The following is a 26117-nucleotide window of genomic DNA, read 5'->3' on the forward strand; positions in this document are numbered from 1 at the left end:
ACATTAGTGTAGGAGGATGACATGGCCGCCTCAGTCTGGCTTCATCCTGTCCTGGTTTCTCCTGTAAAGAGCTTCCTGCGTGCAATTACTGCAAATGGTTTGAGATCCAATTAGATTGTACGGCATACATATATTACGCAAATCTTTCACTCATTGGTACAAAATCTCACTGTACACTGTGCAGTTTGTCCACAGAACTGAAAATTGAAAAAGCAAACTGTTTTAAGAGCAGTGAACAACAAGATGGTTGTTATTGCCTCAGTTTTTTTCTATGTTCAACACAACTATTTCTCCCCAAAATATGAGTGGGATTTACAAGAGGCATTAGGACAATAATATTACTAAACCAACTCCTAGATTAACAGTGCAATTCTTATATTACACAATAAAGTTGCACTGCCTGTGAGATGTAGACATTTTGAAATTAAACAAAAAATATCTATTATCCTACAATTACGCCCTTGTCCTAATGCTGAGCCTCTGGATATCACTGCATATACTTGACATTGGTCAGACTTATAGTGGAGGCCAGTAAGTGATTGTTTGTTTTTGTTTGTCTCTGAGTATGAATGAGACTAAAATTTAAAAACATTTCATTCAGACAACAACTACTGTTAAAAAGTGAAAATTACTTTTTTTTTTTGCCTTGCAAATGATCTGTTGATGAATGGTAATTTTTGGCCCTCAGAATGGTTTTTGGTTCTCTGGGCAGCTTTTAAAATCAGAAATAAATAAGTGTAATTATTAAAATTGTAAATCATGTTGATACCTTTAGATCCTGCTGTGAAAAGGTGGTTGTTATATCTGACATTTACGCGCCAAACCAAGCTATTTAGGCTGGATTAGTGATTACATTTCCTCTACTTTACTGATTACTTAGGATGCATTTCAAACCTCAGTTTTTGGGTTGATTTTGTGCTTGTTCACTTCTTAGTCAAAGCAGTACATACTGTACTATTGTGAACCAAATGAGAGTATCATTTTGAATCACAATACAAAGAAGATACAACATGCTGGGATCAGAGAAAATCAAAAGGAACTTGTGTATTCCTTTCTATTGCACCTTGTACAGTGTCATATGTACAAAGGTCTGCTACTGAGAACTGTCAAAGCAAAGTTGGTTATTCCAGGGCTGCTGGGTCCTAACTGCAGAAAATCGTGATAAGCTGTCAGGCAGGGCTGGAAAAAGACCTTAACCACTGGATGAAGGGTCTTGGTGTCCAAGGGTCACATTCAAGTAATATTTGTATGCAGGAAGAAACACAACTTTCTACCTGGTACACATAGGTGTGTAAATGAGTGGTGTGAGAGAAAGGTCGGTATGGTGGGGAGAGCTCTGCGGGGATGAGGGCCATCCCGTCAAGCTACCCTTGGCCTTGTAAAGAAGGTCAGCTGGCTGCATTTGCATGTTCTTATTGTCTACTTGCAAATGCATGATATTTCTAGGCTGGCAGCATTACATAAAGAGATAGTTCATGTTAAAGATCGTGGATATCTACTTATACAAAATAATTAAAAATGAAAAAAGAGCATATTGATAGAAGGCAACAGCTTGTTTTTGCAGTCTGTTTTATATTAAGACACTGTTAACAACACATTTTATAACAGTATGGTTTCATGTTTCTCATGAAAACTCACTTTTATTTATGTGCTAATATAATTGTACAAGGGTTTTCTAAGCATCAATGGCCTTTCAGCACGACTAGCTAACACAATGTAGCATTAGAACACAGGAGTGATGGTTGCTGGAAATGTTCCTCTGTACCCCTATGTAGATGTTCCATTAAGATTTAGCCGTTTCCAGCTAGAATAGTCATAACAATGTCTAGACTGTATTTCTGATTGATTTAATCTTATCTTCATTGGACAAACTGCTTTTCTGTCAAAAATAAGGACTTTTCTAAGTGGCCCAACTTTTGAATGTAGTGTACATCTACAGTATGCTAGGTCATTCTTTACAACATTTTGACAAACAATTCTCCCTTAGTTATATCAACAGATGTAAAAACAGCCTCAGGCCTAAGACAGTGACATATTTTGTATGTGAGAGAGGCACACACTGAAAGTAGCAATGAAAAAAACAGAACAGTAAAAGAAACTATGAGGATGGGACACAAAAAAATTGCACAAAATTCAGAATTGAATTGAAGAAAACTTACCTGTAACAACAACAAGAAGAAGAAAGGTAAGTGAATTTAAATTGAACCAGCTTTGACAAAAACTATTTCTTCAGATTAAGGTATGATTAGAGGATAATATCAAAACCTCAATTTCTGAAAACTCTGTTATGAAAGGCTGCAGGGCAACAACAAATTTATAAAAACCAACCTGAAAAGTCACCAAAAAATACATTATGATGCTACCAAGGCCATAGAAGCAAACATACTGTTTAAGCACATAAACAGCCGTGATGTAAACCTTTAAGCCTGAGTTGAGCTCATTTCTCCCACACGAGCATATCTCACTTATCCTCACACACAACTTCCCAACTGAGTCGTACCACATCTCATATTTTTTACTATTATGCATTTCTTAAAATAAATCAGCTATATTAAACTTGCTGCTGTTACCACAATCCTTAAAAAACCTGGACTCAACCCTGACATCATGAATAACTTCCGTCCCATTTCCAAACTCTGTTTTCTGGCAAAAATCCTGGAACGTGTCGTAGCTGCCAAAATCAAAACCCACCAACCTCTAATGCCGTGTTCAAATTCAACCTGGATTCTGCTCACAAAACAGCACTGAAACACCCTTGTCAAGTCACCAAACAACATCCTCCTCTCTGCAGACTCTGGCCTCCACAACATCCTCTTCATGCTCGACCTCACTGCGGCCTTTGACACCATCAACCACTCCATCCTCCTCTCCTACCTGGAATCACTCCTCAGTATCACTAGTACTGCTCTCTCCTGGCTCAGGACATATCTTTTAAACAGACAACAATTCATCAAAATCAATAACTGCACCTCTTCCATCGCCCTTCTACTACAAGGCATCCCCCAGGGTTCAGTGCTTGGCCCCCTCCTGTTTATCCTCTACATCCTCCTTCTTGGTAATATCATACGTAAAGATGGTCTCCATTTCCACTGCTACACCAACGACATACAGATCTACATTTCAACCAAATCCATCGAACCAACAACCTGCTCCACCCTGACCAACTGCCTCAGTGCCATAAATACATGGATGCAAAGTAACTTTCTACAATTAAACTATGACAAATCGAACATAACAATCATCGGCTCCAAATCCCTCGCATAAAGCACTGACAACTTCACCCTCACCTTCGACATCTCCACTTTGTCCCCATCACCTCACATCCGTAATCTGGGAATCATTCTTGACCGCAACCTCACCTTCCATCAACACATCACCCGGACCACCTTCTTTCACCTCAAAAACATCACCCGCTTCCGCAACTCACTCTCCTTCCCTGCTGCTGAAACCCTCATCCACGCATTCATCACATCTGAATTGATCACTGCAACAGCATTCTCTATGGTTCATCTTCAGAAGTCCTCAACAAACTTCAGTATATCCAGAACTCTGCTGCCCGCCTCCTCACTCACCCAGCCCGTCCTCCAAAACCTTCACCGGGTCCCTGTCCCACAACACACCCAGTTCAAAGTCCTTCTTCTGACCCACAAAGCCCTCCATAGCATCCGTGACAGCACTGACCTAACCACTTTCAAATCACTCAAGACCCACCTGTTCAGAAGGCTTTTAATATAATACTAATTTATTTTATGATGTGTTTTATGACTTGTTTTATGATATTCCTCTGTTTTAATGTTTGTTGATTTTATAATGTAATTATGTAAAGTGTCTTTGATTATTTTGAAAAGCGCCATACAAATAAAATGTAATATTATTATTATATGCCTTCTGCATGTCAATTAAGTTTTCGCAAGCATGCCATGGCACAGAGAAGAACTGTATATTAATTATGATTTTAAAAATGCTTTCCCTCAGACATGATCTCAGGTTTCAATGATACTATAGCAGCTCCCCCCCCCCCCCCCCCCCCCCCCCCCCCCCCCCCCCCCCCCCCCCCCCCCCAAATGCTGCATCCTGAAAAAAGAAAAGTATAAATGTGAATTTAATCCCAGCATTGAAGACTGCACACTGCACGGTGTCTGGTCATGGGCACCTTGTACTGCATTCTGGAATATCTGATATATAATACTCTGTATCTCTGACCGAACCATATTTATATATATATAAAAAAAAAAGCCAAGCGCCTGCTTTACAACTACTCACATTAGAAAGACTTGAAAACCACTCAGTTACACAAGTTGTGAACTAAGCTGCTGCTGAAACAGACTGCCATTGATCCAGGCCATCGACCTTGACTTGCTGGATGATGTACCGCAGACTAACTCACAGTAAAAGCACCAGACACAAATAGATACCAAGGTCAACTGGTACTGCACAGTCATAAAGAATTACAGTTCAGTTTAGTTTTCAATTTAGTCAGTATCAGCAACGCGGCTCAAATAACAGCAGCACCAATTAACATTTTTCAAAAGAGCAGCAACGTGTTTCCTGGATCACCACCACATTGTTTGATGAAGATTTATCAGGCATTAAAGTACATTTCGGTTCCACCTATCAATCCCAGACACATGGGATTTAATGTTATCTTCACAGAAAAAAAAACTCCTTTTCGTTCAAAAATAAAGACATTTCGAAGTGACCCCAAACTTTTGAATGGTAGTTTATAGTCATTTTTTAAAGTATTTATTTGTTCATAAAATATCTATTTATTAATTCTAACAGCAAAATTGAGGGACTAAAATAAATGTTAAGAATAAGAATAATAAGAATAACGTTTAACTCATTTCAGTACATGCTAAATGACACACTATACTGTGTTATAAGCCAGGGGATGAGGGGACACGAAGCCAACCTGAGGTCAACACAGCACCACATGCTCGGCTTTAAGAAGAACATGACACCACACAGCTCACTAGCCAATCTGGCCCACTGGCAACGACGACTAGGGTGACATGGCTTTTAACAATCCCTCCTGATTGTAAAGTAGCCACAGGTACATCGGGCCAGTATCGCCGGGTGTAACCTGAGAGAAGGGAGGGAAAAAAACCACCACCTACCCCATCTACACACAAGGAACATAACTCACTCAGTATGTTACAGTTTTGTAAGCAATGGGTAAAAACAGATGTAACCGAAGCCATGTTCCAAAAAATCTAGGACCCTCCACTTCCAAAAATGCAATTCAACAGTGTCTTTCATTAGACTCACTCTTGCCGATCAACACCGGTGTCTTCCAAACTCCACACAGCCAGTTTATAACGTTATTGTTCTGTTATAAAACTAAATCCTTCAAGATCAAGCTGCAATCAGTTAAACAACATCACAGAGGACATTACAAAACTATTTTCAAACTGTGTAGGAAAAGTAGTGAGGCACAAAGTGTGGTGCATGAGGTAATTATCACCATATGTCAGTGATAATTCGATAATGTTAACAAATCTCAAATAAAATACAAATTGCGTACTTTCTACCTCGATGATTATTGCTTGATTTATCCAGGCTGCACAATAATGTAAAAACATCTTACCCAACTTAGTGCACACAGCTAATGCATGCTGGGTGCACAAGCTTATAAGTTACAATTATTATTATATTAAAATCAGAGATCACATAATCAAGATGTTGTGGTCAAAATTAGCAGCAGTTATATGTTGTCCTGTTTGTGGGGTGTAGTGAAAATAAACACAATGGAATCATCTTTCTTAAATAAATGTACAAAACTTCAGACATTCAAACAGAGCGTGTGCTTTTAGGTCTGAATGAAAACATTCATCTGCTGAAGACCTTAGCTCTTTTTTCCAAGATGTTCTTTTTGAAGATACTAAATTAACTGTTCAACCTATGACTTTTTTTCTTTTCTTCTTTTTTCTATCAGCAAAAAATGAAAACTCTTTTTACAGAAAAATGGTGATGTCCACAAAATTGACCTCTTACAGAAGCCTCTTCAGTCTAAATCAGTTCTGGAGGATCTCATAGTGCGTGAGTGTAGATGGCAAGCAGTGAATCTTGTCACAGATGATACTGCAGGGATATCTGCAGTACATCATTACATTCAATCTTGGTGTGATGACAGCTCCTTGTGAACAAACAATCAGCAGAAAAGGTCAGTCACAATTCGAGTGACATTTTGACTCTTCATGTTTCCTTGTCTTTGATCTCGATTTTTCTTTTGATGTCTTCAAATGGCTGACTCCACCAACAGAAAGGGAGAAGAAAAAGGAATTTTCATCCCTTAAAGGGGATCGTGAGCTGCACATACTCAATTACAAAGGCCACCTGTGAATGTGTGTTCAAGGTGCTATTAGAACATATCGAGTGTATTTCTTACTAACAGGCACACTGAGCAATCTCACTTAACAAAACAAGAAAAGCACTTAGAGAGCGCAGTACTCCGCCAAGGCTGTTCAGTCTTTGTAAGGAACTCGGCGGAGTTATGTGACGATCGTGGTTGGGACCAAGGAACTCGGCGGAGTAATAACGCATTGTTATTTTTCCTACAACTATACAACTGTGCATCACTGCAATACTACAATTACATTACAATTAAACTGTGTTCCTGCTGCCTTTTTTCCTTATTTATGTGATTGCTTGTCATTCACAACTAATCACTATGATTTGCAAGTGTGCAAGTGTGCAAGTGAAAATGGGAAGAATGCATTTTAACAGGTGTGTCAGTGAAAGAGAATCTTGGAACTGAATCTCATCAAACATGGCGATTAATCTTGTCTTTACCTGGCCCCCTCTCAGAATGTCTGAGTGCTTATCTCGGGTTATCACTGAAAAATAGAGCTGATGTCAAGGACAGGCCATAAAATGTTAAAAAAATCTGACAATATTTGATAGTGACATCATCATCTTAGAGTCATCGTCATCATTTTCCCTTAAAACAAAAGGTAGTAAGACAACAGGACAGGCAGATGTTTAACAACTGTCTACACGTGACAGGTACTTTGACATCAGCCTACCTACAGAGGAGAACACGGTTTCTTTGATGACTGGAAGGCTCGACAGTTCTACTGACCCAATTAAAGAGACTGAAAAGTGCTGTTTTATCAACTGTGCAATGAATATTCATGCTTTTGCTGTGATGAATGGAATTTTCTATGTAACCTTTAGATGCTAATTTTGTCTGAGCGAAGATTCATCAGCCAGATCCTGCCCATCTCAGCCACTGTTTTGTTTCTTTAAAGCTCGTCTTTTATAGTTTTTGATGAGCAAGTTTTCATTGTCTTAAATTAAAGTGCACTGTCCCTAAACCTTACAGCATTAAATGCGGCAGAATTTTACAGGCCCAAAACAAAATTCATTTACTAAATGGGTCAATAAAAAAACTTATGTAATAAGGTCTGCGGATGTCCTTCATGCTCTGTCATTTTGGAATACACTATGATATACGAATGCTTGCTACAAGTGCTACTGTAGTATTGTAGCATTAAAAAAAAAATCAGAAATACAGTCTAGAAACTGTTAATGTGTTAAATGACTATTCTAGCTGGAAACAGCTGATTTTTAATAGAATATCTACATGGGGTGCAGAGGCCAATTTCCAGCAACCATCATCCTGTGTTCTAATGCTACATTGTGCTCGCTAATGGTGTTAAAAGGCTAATTGATGATTAGATAAACCATTGTGTAAATATGGTAGTGTGAGTTTTCAAGGAAAACATGAAATTACCTGATGACCCCAAACTTTTGAATGTTAGTGTACCTTGAATCTTGCTGAGTACAGCCCTCAAAGCTTTCCTCTGCTACCCCTCAGTGAGCATAAGCCGGTGACTTATGGCCGGTCCCAAATTCCATCTACCTGATTGACAAAGAAGTTACTGCTGCCAAAACATGTGTGTGTTTTTTACAAGCTGCTATTACCATGGAAAGAGGCTGGTGATCAATAAACACTGAAGCAGTTCGAATCAATAATGTCTTCTCTGAGTCCAAGTCTCCAACCTTTGGTGCTGGATTTGGTCAGCAGAGGAGGGGTTACACGTCCTCTGGTCATAGACACACCATAATTCTTGTCTCTCTGCTTCCTTTGCAATTACCCTGACTGTAATAAAGCAATTTTTCATTCAAAAGTCTCAAAGCTGAGAGGAAACAAACAGGCCAAGCACAGAATTTGTCGTCCCAGCCCTGTTCACAGCTCCCTTACACACTTGTCTCTGTCTTTTCCATATTCACATTAAGGATCCAATCAACTCCTCCTTTATGCCACGAGGGAACCAACCCACCAGGAAATTACACCCACAAAAAGTCAATAGTTTTCTAAGCAGATGAATCTGTGTGCCAATGCTGGGTACAAAGCAGTACAGGAGAAATGGAAGTACATATTTAAATTTCATTTTCTTCATTTATCTTTTAGTTATTTAATGAATTACTTGTTATTTCATCAATAAATGTCAAAAGTAATGACTAAGATGCAGCTACCAAGTGACTGTTAAAAACTGTTTCCCAGGCTGCAATAATGAGCCTTACTTATGAAATCTAAAACGTAATGTGGACCTTCAGTATCAGGCTCAGAATAGGCTGAACAATAAATCTCATCAACTGTGTAAATAAACTGTAACCCTCATTTATTCAATAACCACTGAATAAATGAGAGTTATGAATCAACAAATTAAATGTGCATGTCCTTCTTTCAATACAACCAAGTCATCAGATATTTCATTTTGCACAGTGAGAATGAACCTGATGGACAGACTCTTTTGGCTTACTTGATTTTGCAAATCTGTTTCTGTGATAGATTAAACGCTGAAAAAATAAGACTCAGGTTTAAATATGAAGCTACGTTGTTATTACAGTTAGTTAAACCAAGCAAGTGCTGCAATGAACTAACAGTCAGTCAATCTACGGTCATTTTCAGCGACAGTGAAGGTGCCTACCATTCCTCCTATTTCTATGAAAACGATGACTTCTACTTTTCTTTAAACACAGTGTGTGCTTTTAGGACTTTAAGTCCAATAATCGATAGAACTAGCTTTTCTTTGGATGATAGTGGGCAACCTTGAGACTCTTTGCCAAAGTGAAAGAATTAGACTCATGTAAAAGCTGCAGTCATTTTACACCTATTCACACCCTTGTATCATGACTATCATTAATTGCTATTAATGATAATCGCTTACAAATTATTATCAAAGTTATACACAGGAGAGCACACTGTAACTTAAAATTACCAATGTAGTCTTTGAATATTACTGCCTGTGCTTCAACATTAAATAATTGGTTAAATCAGAAAATTCAGTCTTGACCACATGGGTACCTGGGTACAATAAACACCTAAACATATTGCAATACATTAATATTAACAATAACAGATTGACACCAGATCACAGAAACACCACAACAAGCACATGGGATTTGCTGGCAAGCAAATGGGTCACCAACACGGATGGGGATATTGGAACAAGGCGGGGGTATGACAAAATATTGGTAGCGACCCACAAGAAAAACAAAGACTGCTTTTTCAAGCAATGGATTGAAGACAGCACTAAAACAGTCCATGCACCACCAAATGGACATCAATCTTCTGGGAGCCCAAAAATAAGTGAAGAGTTTTAAATAATACCCCAAAAAGTCCCCAGAGATAAAATAAAAATATTAAATAAATAAAACTTGCCATGTAGTTTGCTGTGGTCACACCCGGGTATGCAAGATCAAAACGGGTAACCAGTGCAGGCTGCAGGTAAGAAATGAAAAACAGGATCACTAGCCAGTATACTTGAGTAAACAGAGGGAGAGAAAGAGAAGGGAGTCCAATGCGGCAGGATAAAAAAACCCATTAGTAATCGTTACCCAGTCACAAGTTGAGGGGAGTGGAAGGAGAAGGCAAGGTAAGTTAAGTTTATTTGCATAGCACCATTCATATTCAAGGAAACTCAGGGTGCTTTACAGAAGCATAAAGATGCATTTAGAAAGGAACACTGACAATAAATTAAAATCACAGAATCATAGAAAGAAAAATAGTCAGAAGGGTTCAGACTGAATGAAGATGAAAGGCAGTGGATCCTTGTGTTTTCCTGCATTACTTCAACGAGTGCGGCGTCCGTTCAGTATTTCTACAGACATTATCACTGACCAACTGCTCATCCAGACTACTTACCATTCAACATTGTCTGTGCCGAGTAATTAAAATGTTACACTAAATCTCAAATTTAAAAACTTGCTGGTGCCTCATTAGATGTAAGCAGGATCCTGTGAGAAAGAGGGTTACCACACTGGTGCTAAAACAACTAAGTTATTAGTTATTTAACTGTTCTAAAAAAATGTATTACTTAAATAATATAATTCTTCCAAAATAAATTTCAAATCGTATCTCACAAATATTTCAGCATTTTTATTCAATCACCTAATCATCACCAAATTTCCAATTCACTGCTGTTTCTAATAGCATAGATAATACTAGAACCTTCTTTTCAGATGCCTCATCAGAAAACTACCGGATGTCAAATTCAAAAGTACACACAGATTGATTTAATCAGTCGGAACAATGCTTTCTATGGACTGAAGAATCTGCAATTTAGCTGAAGTACTTCATGTAAAACAGAAAAACAGAATAACATGGATTCACTTCACCACTGAAGTAATTTACAGCAAAGACAATTAGGGATAAATGTATCCTAATTTATAGATAGCTTAAGCAATTTTCTCAGTCAAACATGACTTTCAGGGATAACTAAAAATATAATATATTAGATGATGCATGGTGTAAGTAAACATTAACACAGCAGAGGTGTATGTGGGGATGGTGAAGAGTCATTTAAATAAACTAATTTTAAATACCACTAACAGTGTTGTCAGAGTAGTAATGTGTCAACAGTCCTAAAACCTGCATCATGTTTTGTCGGAAACAATGTACAAATCAAATTTCTAAGAATTTCTGCTTGATTGTCTCTGATTTGACTGAAATTCATCACATAAAATATAGATATAAATGGAAAGATATTTGTGACATTTTAGATTGACCCACAGTGCAGTGAAAAAGCATTTCCAGTAAAATGTGTTCTATTTTTGCCAATTTGTCACACTTACTCTACTGTTCAAAAGTTTGGGGTTTGTCCTTATTTTTGAAAGAAAAGCAGTTTTTCTTTCAATGAAAGCAATATTAAAGGGGAACTTCATTTTTTTTTTTCAACCTGGGGTCTGTTTTCATATGTCATTTCATACATGTGAGTGATGGAGAAATGAATTTTCGACATAGTTCCAGTATTGTCTTGTATTACAATTGGTTTGATGATGTGTAACAAGAAATTATCTGGGTAACCACAAACTTTTGAACGGTAGTGTAAATGTTACACATCATCAAACCAATTGTAATACAAGACAAAGATAACCCAAGTAAACACACAATGCAGGTTTTGTTATGATGATAAATGAAAAATACTGTCCAGCCCATCTTGCCCTAAGTGAAAAACTAATTGCCCCCTTAGCTACCAATCTACGAAAAGACCAAATTCATTTGACAACTGGGTTTAGTTTCACCAGCCACACCCATGCATGATTACTGCCAGGCTTGTTGAATCTAAACATCAGTAAATGGAACCTGTCCGACACTGTGAAGGAGCTAAAAGGTCTCAAAAAGCAGCACATGATGCCACGTTCTAATGACATCCATGGCTCGATGTGAAACAAAGTCGTTGACATTTATTAGTTTGGAAGGTTACAAGCCATTGCTAAGTCCTTAGTAATGACGAAACCTGGTTACGAAAGGCAGGTTTCCTCCTCCAATCACATGCTGCTAATATGTGCCATTTGCCGAGTCAAAGTCTGGACTTGCTACATTGAAGGGCAGCCTGATTTAGAGAGGATGTCTAGGTTGCAAGGATCTGTACATAATTCTTGGAAGCTGAAAACGTCCCAGTTCTTGCATGGCCAGCATACTCATGTCACCTATTGAGCATGTTTGGGATGTTGTGGATCGGCGTATACGACAGCGAAAATAAAACCAAACTGTACCTTTCAGAGTGGCCTCTTATTGTGGGCAGTCTAAGGCACACCTGTGAACTAATCATGGTGTCTAATCAGCATCTTGATATGGAACACCTGTGAGGTGGGATGGATTATCTCAGCAAAGGAGAAGTGCTCACTATCACAGATTTAGACAGATTTGTGAACAATATTTGAGAGAAATGGTGATATTGTGTATGTGGAAAAAATTTTAGATCTTTGAGTTCATCTCATAAAAAATGGGAGCAAAAACAAAAGTGTTGCGCTTATATTTTTGGTGAGTGTATATGTAACCAGTAGCGCAGCATAGAGCCTTGTAAACAGGAAAGCAAACAAGTCAAGAACTGCAATATGATCTGTTAAGTGCACAACATGACATACACATTTCATATCAGCATTGGTCACTAAAAAAATCCATATCTGCCAACCACTTCTGAATGCACTCAATGTTGAGTGTAAAGTGGTTTGGATGAGAGGCTGGTTTTTGGTATTAAGAAAGATGCAAACACAAATATTGGAGAAGAAACAATTGGTTCCTTCCAAACAGACATGTTTTGAACTGGCACCACACTAATTACTGAGATGGGGAAGCAGCTCTCAGAAGAGCTTGTTATGACATATTTCCATCACAGACTGACTGCACAAGTGCAAAATCAGATTCACTGATGATCACTTACAGGAGACTCACATTACATGCGAGAAGACAGATAATTGGGCCAGAATATTTTAACACAGTTCTGGGTTCACAGCTTGTGAGTAAACTGATACCAACATGAGGTGAAGGACTGCCAACACTCAGACAACTCCTTTTCAGATAACTCTTGTGATAAACAACACATAAAAGTACAGAGACAGCATATCTGTGTTGATGTGCCAATTTAGTTTCTTTTCAAAGAGGGAAGGTTAAATCAGCTTTCTTAAAAACCTGCACTGTAGCATAATGAAGCCAAAGGTGGGTTTAATACTGAGCCACACAAATCACAGCTGTGTGTTACATTGGTATAATTAATGACCGCATCAACTGTGAAATGTTAACATGAAGATCCTCTGTAAAAAGCACGGAATGTCTCCACTGGTTTGTTACCTTCATTATATACAGTATGTATAAGCAGGACAAAGGGTAACATGCTACCAACAGTTTGCTGGATCGCATCACAGCATCAACAAGTTTAGTCTAATGACAACAAAGGAAGAGAATAGAAACAGAGGCAACACAGTCAGAGCTCCTGACACTAGACTCCATCAGAGTCAAGGCCATGTTCCCACTGACCCGCATACTAAGCAATGCTGTTCAGCACACAATGATTTATAATCATATATTACACAGACAGGCTTAAGAAGTGGCAGCAGAAGCAACATTAAAGCAACTTAAAAAATGATATTCTGTGAACCAAAACAGCAAATATTCAGGAAAATCTTTCCCCATCAACAGTGACAGTAATTCAGAGTAAAACTTCACTTTAGCTCCCACACTGCCCTCTGCTGGCTCAAAGAAGCCAGAGGTGAGACGCAACTCAAAAGTTCCAGCTGCTGACTGAACAGCTATCCAGTCTTCAATAGATCTGGTTGCGTTTTTGTTTTTTTTCCTCCAAGTTTGGACTCTACATGGAGGCATGCGCTTTTGTGGGCAGAGAAGGATAGTGAGATGTTGGGGTCCGGATCCCAATGTGCACTGGCACATTAATTATTAGGAGAATGCAGGGTGAAGATGTGTGCAAGAAATGGTAAAAGCAGAAGGAAGGGGGCATGCAAAGACAATGTTTTATCATTTCTTATTCTAATGATGAACAAAACTACAAACTCAAAGAGTCAAAGAGGGATTACTGCCACTAAGTCGTGCTTCTGTGGATCAGAACAGCGCATCAAAATAAAGGGAAAAAAATAAAGGAGAAAAGGATGGAACACGTTTAAGAATTTCAGCTCTAACTTGTATATTATGCTCTGAAAACGGGCCTAATTTCAACCATGATCTACTGATGTTTGTGCTAAACACTTCCAGTAAATGATATGACTTCTATTGGAAACACTAGTCTAACCTCATCTCTCTATTATATAAAAATTGTTAGAACAAACATTGAACATTCTGTAGTCACATTCAAGCCAAAAAGAGAGAATAGAAAAGAAAAGGGAGCGAGACTGAGAAGAGGCCATGGCTTCTATGCCATGTGCAAAAAGCCACACTTGTAATACTGAGGGAGACACTGACCTTGAGAGGAGAGATGTGGGAATGGGACACGTAGCCGTGCACATTCTCGATCTCGGACAGGTTCTTCTCAGACACGTGCACCAGCTCAGGAGCGCGCACCTTGTTTGTGAGCCGCGGGAATCCCTGGTCAAGATGCGGTGAGTCATCTTCTTGGTAGTGGTACTGCTAAGAGTGGAAAGGAGGAAAAAGATATGCATTGGAAAAGGAAAGGAAAGTGATGAGTTCTAAATGCTGGCAGCAAAAGTCAGTATATGCTTTGTGTTACGCTGGTGTCAGGAATGACAGCAGAAATGGCTAAAATAATTAATATTCATTAACTACACCACCATTCAAAAGTTTGGGGGTCACCCAGGCAAATTCATGTTTTCCATGAAAATTTACACTTTCATTCATGTGCAAATAGTTTTAAATCAATATTTAAGACTTTTCCCTCAACTTTATCGAATTTGTACAATTCAACTCCAAAACTCAATCACGAACTATGGCCTCGCAATGATGTGGGTAAATGAATTAACAGGTCTCACTATTAAAGTAGAACTGTTGAGCAATAACTAAGAAAAGTTTTGTGAAATCTGATTAATTGAAGTTTCTTACCTCTCCCAACTAACTGATCTAGCAATACTTCGTATTTTTAGAATGATTTTTGGGCATACAATAGTACTATGAAATCCAACTTTCGTAACAGCAGGTTCAAGTAATACAAAATGGCTCCATGGTTAACATATAAAACAAGTGTTGAAACCATACAGGTGATAACAGAGATGGTTGTGAGTCAACAGCAGCTGCTAAGAGTCTAGTAGTGACCAAATAAGCAGAGAATGAGGCCCAGACACAGAAAATTAGAAAACTCTGATGGTACTCTAACCACATGGTGGTGCAGTAAACTCAGCAATGACTCGTGATCTGTCACACATCAGGCATTACTGGAGTGACAAAAAAAAACAAACACATAAATGAGGATGAGGTTGATGTGTGCTTGACTGCTACCATGATACTGTACACAAACAGGATGGGATGAATAGAAAACTAGCCCCCTCCTCCCTTCTCTCACCCAGGGAGCGTTCATCAAGGCAGGGTTCATGCAGGGTGGGGTCTGGCCGTTGTGGGACGACCCCTGTACTGCTGGTGGCCTGTTCTGGAGAGAGCAACAGGACTGTATGTCACCACTAAGAATAAACAGCACAGGTAAGACTTAAGAGATGAAGCCATTGAATTACATCCAAGACTCCAAGCATTCAGCACAGAAACAAAAACACAGCACATGGCTGGCAGGCTAGTTGCTAGGTGATGGTACATACTGTCCATACACTGTAGGTGTCTGTGAAATTGTGAACTAACAACAGATGTCTGCGCATGCAGGACAGATGTGGTCAGGATGATTACAATCAGAAACACACACAGTTAGGCCCATAAATATTTGGACATTGACGCTGTTTTCAGCATTTTGGCTCTGTACGCCACTACAGTGGATTTCAAATGAAACACTTAAGATGTGATTTAAGGGCAGACTTTCAGCTTTAATTTGAGGGTATTTACATCCAAATCAGGTGAACGGTGGAGGAATTACAACACATTTTATATGTGCCCTCCAACTTCTTAAAGGACCAAAGGTAACTGAACAAACCAACATAATCATAAATCAAATTGTCATTTTTAATATTTGGTTTCAAATCCTTTACAGTCAACAGCAGCATGAAGTCTGGAACCCAAAGACATCACCAGACACTGGGTTTGGTTCCCGGTGATGCTCTGCCAGGTCTCTACTGCTGCTGTCCTCAGTTTCTGCTTGTTCTTGAGGCATTTTCCTTCAGTTTTGTCTTCAGCAAGTGAAATGCAGCTCAGTTGGTTGACGAGGCCATTACAGAACATTCCACTTCTTTGGCTTAAAAAACTCTTTGGTTGTTTCTTTGTTTGTTTGTTTGTGGTCATTTGTCATTGCTGAATTCACCAATGCGTTATTTCTTTTTAAAAATGTACCAAACAGTTGATTTGGCCACACCTAATGTTTTTGCTATCTCTCTGATGGGTTTGTTTTGATTTTTCAGCCTAATGATGACTTCCTTCACTGATGGTGACAGCTCTTTGGGCTTCATGTTGAGAGTTGACCTGACCAGATTCCAAATACAGATACCACACTTGAAATGACTTCTAGACCTTTCATCTGCTTCTTGTAGATGAAATAATGAGGGAATAACACACACCTGACCATGGACCAGCTGAGCAGACAATTGTCCAATTACACCGTTGACCTCATTTAGATGTAAATACCCTCAAATTCAAGCTGAAAGTCTGCACATAAGCACATTCTGATTGTTTCATTTTGAATCCACTGTGGTGGTGTACAGAAAATTGTGTAAATATCCAAATATTTATGGGCCTGAGAGTACACACAGAGGCAGTAACAGATGGGTAGCCACAGAGAAAAAATAACATTATCTCACAGCACAGTTACACACTCAAGTCAAACTTTTTGGCTTGTAGGTCTGCAACACACGCATCCCACAGATCTTTGCAAAATTGCACTGAGTTGGACCATTTCTCTACAACAGAGAAATAGCCATCTGCACAAAGTAAAACATTGTTTCAGGAGCTCTTGTCAACGTAACATTTTAAGTGAGAAACTCACAACCACAAATTGTAAGTGTGTAAACCTGAAGATGGTCCACAGTTCAATTCAATTTCTACACTGTTGGTCAAAATGTTGGGTACAGCCTGTGAACATGGAGGATTACTTGTAAAGCACCATTTTAGTGAACAGAACACAGAGGTTTTAATAAAAGATTATTGAACAATTGCGTGTCCCGGTAGCTTAACTGGTTATCCACCCCACATCCATCTCCCTGCTTTCCTGTCTCTCTCCACTGGATATTAAAAAAAAGCCTAAAAGGCCAAAGAACAGATTATTAAATAACTATTTAATGAGTACATAAAACTCACAATAGACCTTTTTGTTTCCAGTGAAGCGGTTTTGGGACACTAGAGGTATATAAACATGCTGCTGTCTCTTTGAGGCAACAATGGCAACAGGACGTAACTATCCAAGTTAGTCATGAAACAGTCAACAGGAGATTGGTTGAAAGGGGTCTGAATGCCTGAAGACTAATCAGGAAGCTGACAGCCAGACACAAGTGGGATCTCCTCCAGCAGGCCAAGCAGTACGGAGCCTTTACTGCTGATCACTGACAACATGTCCTGTTTGGAGATGAGTCGCCCTTTCTGCTGTATAGAACTGATGGCTGTGCCAGGATGCATCAAATGCAAGGTAAAAGACTCACTGAGGATTGTGCGCAGCCAAGACTCTCCAGTGGAGGCGAATCAGTACATGTATGGGGCTTTTCACTCCAATGGCAAATCAGACCTGGCAAAGATCTTTGGGGCCATTGTTATCGGGCTGTGTATCATGAAGCTGAGACATCACCTATTTGCATGGGCCTGGCAGATAAACGGAGAGAACTTTAGGCACCAAAGTGACAATGTTCTAGCACATAGAGCACAAATTGTGCAGGATTTTGCTTGACTATGAGGGAATCTGCGTTTTGTACCAACCATCATGCTCGTCTGACACCAATCCCATCAAGCATTTGTAGGATGCTCTTGGCCATGCAGTTGCTGCCAGAAACTCACAGCTAAGTAATCTTTGTGAACTTTGCCAGCTTTTATAGAAAGAATGGACCAGTCTCCACAGTGCAAAGTCACACACCGTCGTGGACAGTATGCCTCGCAGATCGGCAGCCATCTCGCAAACAAGGGGACGTCATCACATTATTAACTGCTTAGGTGTCCTATGTAAACTTTTGCAACACATTTATTATGAAATTGTCATAATTTATCACACAGAGGATCTTATTATCACTTCTGATGCAGTCAATAAAGAGTTATTTCTTTGTTTTGTAGGTATAATTTGGAATTGTTGTTCCAAATTTCTGATTAAAAGGTACTAAACACATTGTTGTGTACAGAAACACAATGGTACCGTATTACACAAGAAATTGTTCCCTTTAATGGAACCAATTCGCCACCGAAGCAAAATCTTTCAATAAAATCTCCTGTAAACAACATTTTGATGAACTATTAACAGCAATAATTCAAAACATGTCATCTCAAAATACTTCAAATAGTATTATATTAGTTCTTAACAGAGAACCCAACAACCCAAGGTTCCCTTTGGATTCCCTTTGAGCAAACAGTTGGCGACAGTGGGAGTGCTACCCCCCCCCAAAAAAAAAGTGTTTCTTTAAAATGAAGCTGTCCAGCGTTAGCCGCCTCTGCTTCTTGAACAGATTTTTCAGATATGTGTTCATCTGACTGTTTCATGTAAAAACTCTGAAGCTCAGTAAAATTTGTAAAAGTGTGAGAAAGTAAAGAATGATGAAGATAAAAATCCTCAGCTATGAGACTGCCAAAACCTTAAACATTCTACTTCTAGCACTGACACCTCTACTCAGTCCTGATCAATAAAGGAAACCACAGTGTGTGGATTGGTGTATTTTCGGAGCATGTTAGCTCAGCATCTTAATTTTGCTGCTATTATTAGGTTGTTTTTAGGACACAGGTAGACGTCTCGGTCAAGCTCATGAACTGGCTTTTTAATGCCTTCCAACAGGATTAATCAGCAGTTGGCAGGAGGAGAAAAGTTGACATCCCTGTTGTTTTTTCATCTTGAAATTCATGTAAACTGCATCCATCTTTTACCTACTGATTGCCATTTTAAAATTATTTGTCTGTCCCAGTGGTTGAAGAGACTTGTGATGTGCAGTGTAATACTTTTATGTAAAATATGCAAAGAGTAAAAGATTATATAATTATGGCGAATGCTTTTAAACTGAAGAATAGAGTTAAGGCATGTGTATAAACGACATAATAATGAAGGTTATCGTAATCACTGATGTTTTGATGGTATCGTGTGTGTCTGTGGAGGACACACACAGCTGGAAGACCTTGAAGTAAAACATGTATTTTTTGTGTAAAGACAGATCACATGTTTTGTAGAAAAATGAAATGTGGAGTACTCAGAACATAATGGTGAAAACTTAAAGCAATACAATTCTTAAAAGAGGTGTATCAGAAATATAACAACACATAATGGTGTAAAATATATGAAGACTGTCATAAAAATGTGCAAGGGGGGCTGAGGTAGAGTCTGAACATGTCTGGGCATGTTCTCTGTAAAACATGACCTAATGATAGCCTGATGTCCTCTTTATGGTGTGATGATCTACTGCTGAAATATGATAACCTGATGTCAAGATCTGACCAATAGATTTAGAAAAGTATATTGGTATCAGAACTATCTCTCTAAAAAATATGCCCGACAGGCGTGGAAAAAATGACCAACTCTCACAGCATAAAAGATGATGCACAGCACAGTATCTCTGGTTATTGTTATGGTGGATTTTCTGTTGACAATAAATCCTGCTGCTTCTGAATGCTCACTTTTCCTTGTGATTCTTTGAAGATCTTTCAAGAAATTTTTATTAGAAATTTGAACACGGTCAGGTCTTAGATTCTGGCCCATGATTTGGGACAAAAGTTTCCAAACCAGATGCAGATGGAACTAAATAAGATTAAACTCTTCTTACACTTCAACTTACTGTACATGCATATACATAAGTGCAGACAGACATTTTTAGTTTGAACAATAAAAGGCTCTTCACAAACAATAATTTATTCATAGCCACGCCACAGATTCTTAACCTGCTGGCTACCAAGCAACAGAAATGGTATCTGATAAAAAAAAAAAAAGACGATGAACCATGCTACCAAAGGATGGGAAAATTATCATTTTGTATCTGATGATGTCCTTAGATAGCCTAGCCGCGCTAGACAACCCACGACAACAAATTTAATTCTCTGCCAAGGTGGGTCTAGTTACCCTCCATAAGGCTCGAGGCTGGATTCTCCTAAAACTGGCTGGATGAATCACCATGAAGTGTAGAGTCAGAAGGCGGGCATAACTAAGTGACGACAGAGGCGAGACGATTCTGACAGAAACAACCGGAAACAACTAGCCTAGCCGTGCTAGACAACCCACGGCAACGAATTTAATTCTCTGCCAGGGATGACAACACAAACGACAACAGTCATTGCGCTCCATTAGCACCGACTGAAAAATCTTTCTGTTAACATGTCTGTAATATACTTGAGCTTCACACACTGACTGTATAAATAAGGCTTCACCGAACTACCGCATCTTCTGATTTCCGGCGCTCTAGGAGCCTATTCGTTGCGCTAATTGGTTGGATACCTACCCAACTGCTGCAGAGTGATTTGATAGACAACCTTTTAGCCCGCCTCCCTCCCTGTCGAGCGTGCCTAGACCCTTGCGTCTTCAGAGCATGGGTCTAGCGTGGCTAGGCTAGTCATTAGATACACATTTGAGGGAACCTAATTTCATGAAAGCCCATCCAACGACAAGGCATTTCACTTCACCAAAACCACACATATGAACCTCAGGTATTACCTCGAGCACCAACTAATCCTTCCCACAATGCAGGCCTATCGAAATAAATGTCTATTTTTGGCAAACCAAAAGACCATATCCACAGTACATTATATTTATAGTATTAAAAAGTAAAATGAGGAAACTGTGTGCAGTTTCTCCAGAAGACCAGTCAGACAAGATTGCTTTGCTTTAGCCTAAACTAAATCCAAATATAAGCTTGAATTGCAACAGAAATAAACTCCTTGACAGTGTAAGGACCAACAGATACCTCTAAACATCATGTACACAGCACATCATAAAGTCACTTCTTTTAATTCATACACTCATGACATGAGGACAAGAGTAGGCCAGAGGTAGTGTCTGTCTGCTTTAGGGCAGACAGTACTCTAGGTATGAGGCCATTCCCATTTGCAGATGTTGTTTCCACTGGGGTGTTTCTTCCAGAGTGAGGAGGCAGGTGTCCGCAGCTGCTATTGCTGTTTAGTTTACCATAGCAAAATGAAAGGGAGAGGAGCTAAATATAGAAACTAAAAACACAGCATCCCTGAAATCACACTTTTCCTACATAGTCAACAGTTCTGAGAATACAGTCTGTTTTGCTCACCATATATAATACTATGCAATTTCAAGGACTAAAAATAAATGTATGAGAATGTTTAATTCAAAATGTCCTTAATGCTATTAGTAGACATTGCTAGACCAATTACCTTCATTTAAAGTGCAGTAAACAGCATTTTTAAGTCAGGTCATGTTTGCTGTGAACAGCGTTTGTTTTTGAAAATAGCACTAGTTCTCCTTGTTACACAGTTTTACGACACACTTGACAGGTTGACTATTTCAAGCATTTCAGAAAATTTTCCACAGTTCTCCACAGATGGTATGGATAAGTATGGAGGACGAATTTAGGCCTGAACAGAAGCGTCCCTTGGTAAGATATTTGAAGCACCTACATTTTTGCACTTGCAAGTGATTTGTTTGGACAAGTTTAATAACAACAAAAATAGCTCATAAGAGCTTAATTTAAGAGCTGATGTCCTGATATTTCTATGGTTTTCTTGATAACCAAAACCACTTAAGTTCTTACATCAGTATCTGTGGCACTGTACTGCCAAAAACAGTGCTTTCAGGCATTCCATGTTTTGTTTTTTTCCTGTCTGTTTTCGTCACATGATACACACAGGAGTTAGTACTTGATTTCATAACCACTGTTTCTGATGACTGCAGCCATGCGTCTTGGCATGCTCTCCACCAGTTTCTGACATTACACAAATTCTAACTAATCTGCTTTGTTTTTGGCCTTGTGGTTCTCCATTTTGCACTTGATGATTTTCCACAGGTTTTCAATTGGATTTACATCTGGTGATTGAGCAGGCCAAGACATGGTTCCAATGTTCTGGTTCTCCATCCAGGATTTAACTGACCTTGTCGTGTGACAAGTGGCATTGTCTTGTTGGAAAATCCAGTCATTCGAGGCAGGAAAGAGTTTTCCAGCTGATGGAAGAAGACTGTTTTTAAGAGTAGCCCTGTGCATGATCTGGTTCATTTGCTCTTCACACAACTGCATTTGCCCTGTTTTACCCATACTGAAACATCTCCAGATCTTCGAATATTCGGATCTCAAAATTAATATCAGGATACCACCGTCATGACCAAATATTCGGATATTCGGGTCCAGCCCTAATATATACACATATTCAACGCTTTTTAACATTTTGATGAGGTGAGGATCTGACTGGAATCAAAATGTTTTTAATGCATTTAATCAGTACCGTTCATCATGTCACTTTTCTATTTTTACTTCTTGGTAATCAACAGCAACAATAATTATTCATGTTCTGAATTTTACCTGATGTAGTCGCTGTATTTATAATCACTGCACACAAATCCCTGCAGTGCACTGGCTCTCAATGGAGTTGATAATAGGGTGTAGCTCTGGGGCCGGTGGAACTGCTACATGCAGAGGATAACTGCTCACGTGTAGTTATGTCATGCTCCACTGAGAGGATTCCTCCTCTCCGACATTCACTACAACCCTAACCAGCAGAATCGCGATGAGATGGAAATGTGGGGTGGCATGGCCAAAGGCACATTCAGAGCCTCAGTGAAGACTTAGTGTAGAATCTCCTTGCAGTTGGGTGCACTGACCTCTTTCTGTGGCTGTATATACCTACAGTTGCATTCTTCTCTCCCATTCTCTGCTACAGCCCTAATTCCTTCAGACAGTGGTAGGGACAGCTGAGCTATGGGGAAAAGGAACACCTGCCCTCTGCTTTTTTTCCTTTTTTTTCGTGAAATATACACATTTCTGTTGTTCTGTCTCCGTCTTACTAAGCCTCACTGTTCTCAGCTTGTATGGAATAATAGTATGATTCTAAACGGATCTATGTCAGTCTTTGAATTCGATGTGCGTATATCTCCATTTCTTGATTGCTTAAATAATAATACATTTAATCTAATCATGCACTGCAAACTGGTCTTTCTGCTGAGAAAGCAAAGAAAAGCTTCCATTTCTAACACTCAGTCTGAATTAGTTTAATTTTTCAGGCACTGTAACAAGAGAGATTTTGTGTATAGTCAGTGGTTTTGTAAATGTCTCAATTAGATACTGTAAAAAGATTAAAAGATTAAAAACATCTTGGAACAATCAAAAACATTTGTAGCTCAGTTTAAATGGATGAATACAGAAAAGCATATTCTTCTAATTAAAAACAGAGCAAGGGGAAAAGCCCTTTTGCAATTAATACATACAAGCCCGAGCCTTGTATTTCTTAATCTGACACTGCACAGTAATTCTTCAGTGACAGAAGAGACTCCAGTGTACAATTTGACTTTTTAAAGTTGTATCAGGTGAGGTGGCAAATGTTGCTAAAGTTGTAATAAAGGCTGTGTGACGCTCTGACATCGTCAATCCTATTTCTTTTGCACATGTTAAGTTATAGCATTTTACACACACACATATATATATATATATATACACACGTGGACAAAATTGTTGGTACCCCTCAGTTAAAGAAGGAAAAACCCACAATTCTCACTGAAATCACTTGAAACTCACAAAAGTAACAATAAATAAAAATTTATTGAAAATTAAATAATCAAAATCAGCCATCACTTTTGAATTGTTGATTAGCATAATTATTTAAAAAAACAAACTAATGAAATAGGGCTGGACAAAAATGATGGTACCCATAACTTAATATTTTGTTGCACAACCTTTTGAGGCAATCACTGCAATTAAACGATTTCTGTATTTGTCAATGAGCGTTCTGCAGCTGTCAACAGGTATTTTGGCCCACTCCTCATGAGCAAACAGCTCCAGTTGTCTCAGGTTTGATGGGTGTCTTCTCCAAATGGCATGTTTCAGCTCCTTCCACATATGTTCAATGGGATTCAGATCTGGGCTCATAGAAGGCCACTTTAGAATAGTCCAACGCTTTTCTCTCAGCCATTCTTGGGTGTTTTTGGCTGTGTGTTTTGGATCGTTGTCCTGTTGGAAGACCCATGACCTGTGACTGAGACCAAGCTTTCTGACACTGGGCAGCACATTTCTCTCCAGAATGCCTTGATAGTCTTCAGATTTCATCGTACCTTGCACACTTTCAAGACACCCTGTGCCAGATGCAGCAAAGCAGCCCCAAAACATTACTGAGCCTCCTCCATATTTCACCGTAGGGACAGTGTTCTTTTCTTCGTATGCTTGGTTTTTCAGTCTATGAACATAGAGTTGATGTGCCTTACCAAAAAGCTCCAGTTTGGTCTCATCTGTCCAAAGGACATTCTCCCAGAAGCTTTGTGGCTTGTCAACATGCATTTTTGCAAATTCCAGTCTGGCTTTTTTATGAGTTTTTTTCAGCAGTGGTGTCCTCCTTGGTCGTCTCCCATGAAGTCCACTTTGGCTCAAACAACGACGAATGGTGCGATCTGACACTGATGTACCTTGGCCTTGGAGTTCACCTTTAATTTCTTTGGAGGTTGCTCTGGGCTCTTTGGATACAATTCCAACGATCCGTCTCTTCAATTTGTCATCAATTTTCCTCTTGCGGCCACGTCCAGGGAGGTTGGCTACTGTCCCGTGGGTCTTGAACTTCTGAATAATATGAGCCACTGTTGTCACAGGAACTTCAAGCTGTTTAGAGATGGTCTTATAGCCTTTACCTTTAAGATGTTTGTCTATCATTTTTTTTCGGATGTCCTGGGACAATTCTCTCCTTCGCTTTCTGTTGTCCATGTTCAGTGTGGTACACACCTTTTCACCAAACAGCAGGGTGACTACTTGTCTCCCTTTAAATAGGCAGACTGACTGATTATGAGTTTGGAAACACCTGTGATGTCAATTAAATGACACACCTGAGTTAATCATGTCACTCTGGTCAAATAGTTTTCAATCTTTTATAGAGGTACCATCATTTTTGTCCAGGCCTGTTTCATTAGTTTGTTTTTTTAAATAATTATGTTAATCAACAATTCAAAAGTGATGGCTGTTTTTGATTATTTAATTTTCAATAAATTTTTATTTATTGTTACTTTTGTGAGTTTCAAGTGATTTCAGTGAGAATTGTGGGTTTTTCCTTCTTTAACTGAGGGGTACCAACAATTTTGTCCACGTGTGTATATATATATATGCATTCTATGTATTCAGTAATAGTAATCATTATTAATGCAGAAGAGGAAATTAGAAACCTAACATAAAAAATAATGTCAGCGGTTTGTGTCGTTTGGTTCCGTAGCACTTTTTTCATTTTGTTCCTGCCATTGTGGTAGCCATGGCGATAAGTAACTTTGTGGGATGTGCTATGCTGTTGCCCCCATCATCACCCTCCCTCAGCTATGTGTACGTGGCACAAGGTCCCAGGAAACTGTTTGGGATGATAAATGCAAGTACATCCTCCACAGTACAAAGCATGTAATACATGAGGGACAACAGGTTTAGTTGACTATGCCCCCTGCTACTGGCCTCTCCTTAATGGCAAAAAATTAAAAGTAACTTCATGTAAAGCAACAGCATGCATATACTGTATATCGCAAGACCACACAATACATGCAGCCACCTATTTGATATCGTATCATGATATGTCAAACTTCAATACATGATTATATTAACCAAGAAAGTCATTGTCAACAGAACTGCCTGCACAATAATGGAATATGACTACCTTGACATTGTTGTAAAACACATGCAGGCACTTCTACACTACCTGGACTTTTTTTTTTTTTTAAATCAAATACATGATTTTTATATCTCTACTTCCAATCCTGAATTCAGTTTCAGAATCTAAGCAGGCTTTCTAAGGCTTCTAAAGCAGGTGCTAAGGCTTTCTTTCACAACTGAAAAAAGGAATGACCCATTATCCGCTTAAAGACAGTGACCCATCATTGCTGATACAGAGAGATACTTTGTTCCATACCTTGTGGGCTTAAAGCCTGGTCAGATGCAAAAGATAAGAAAAATGGTGGCACAAAAACCAGCAAAAG

General features: G+C 39.0%; 1 protein-coding gene across 38 annotated transcripts in view; it reads right to left on the minus strand.

Moving 5' to 3' along the window:
- dlg2 (discs, large homolog 2 (Drosophila)) overlaps nt 1-26117 on the minus strand; it is a 203132-nt gene that overhangs the window by 86670 nt on the left and 90345 nt on the right. For 22 of the 38 annotated variants that reach the window (XM_051937087.1, XM_051937103.1, XM_051937095.1 and 19 more), the window contains 3 exons: nt 15255-15338; nt 14204-14368; nt 9671-9730 (listed from right to left, as the gene is read on the minus strand). In XM_051937087.1, coding sequence (XP_051793047.1) covers nt 9671-9730; nt 14204-14368; nt 15255-15338 — 309 coding nt within the window. Of the gene's footprint in view, nt 1-9670; nt 9731-14203; nt 14369-15254; nt 15339-17478; nt 17585-26117 lie in introns of those variants that run through there. The other 16 variants (XM_051937088.1, XM_051937098.1, XM_051937120.1 and 13 more) reach the window with 4 other exon arrangements.

The sequence above is a fragment of the Acanthochromis polyacanthus genome, chromosome 17 (assembly GCF_021347895.1).
Source record: "Acanthochromis polyacanthus isolate Apoly-LR-REF ecotype Palm Island chromosome 17, KAUST_Apoly_ChrSc, whole genome shotgun sequence".
Lineage (NCBI taxonomy): Eukaryota > Metazoa > Chordata > Actinopteri > Pomacentridae > Acanthochromis > Acanthochromis polyacanthus.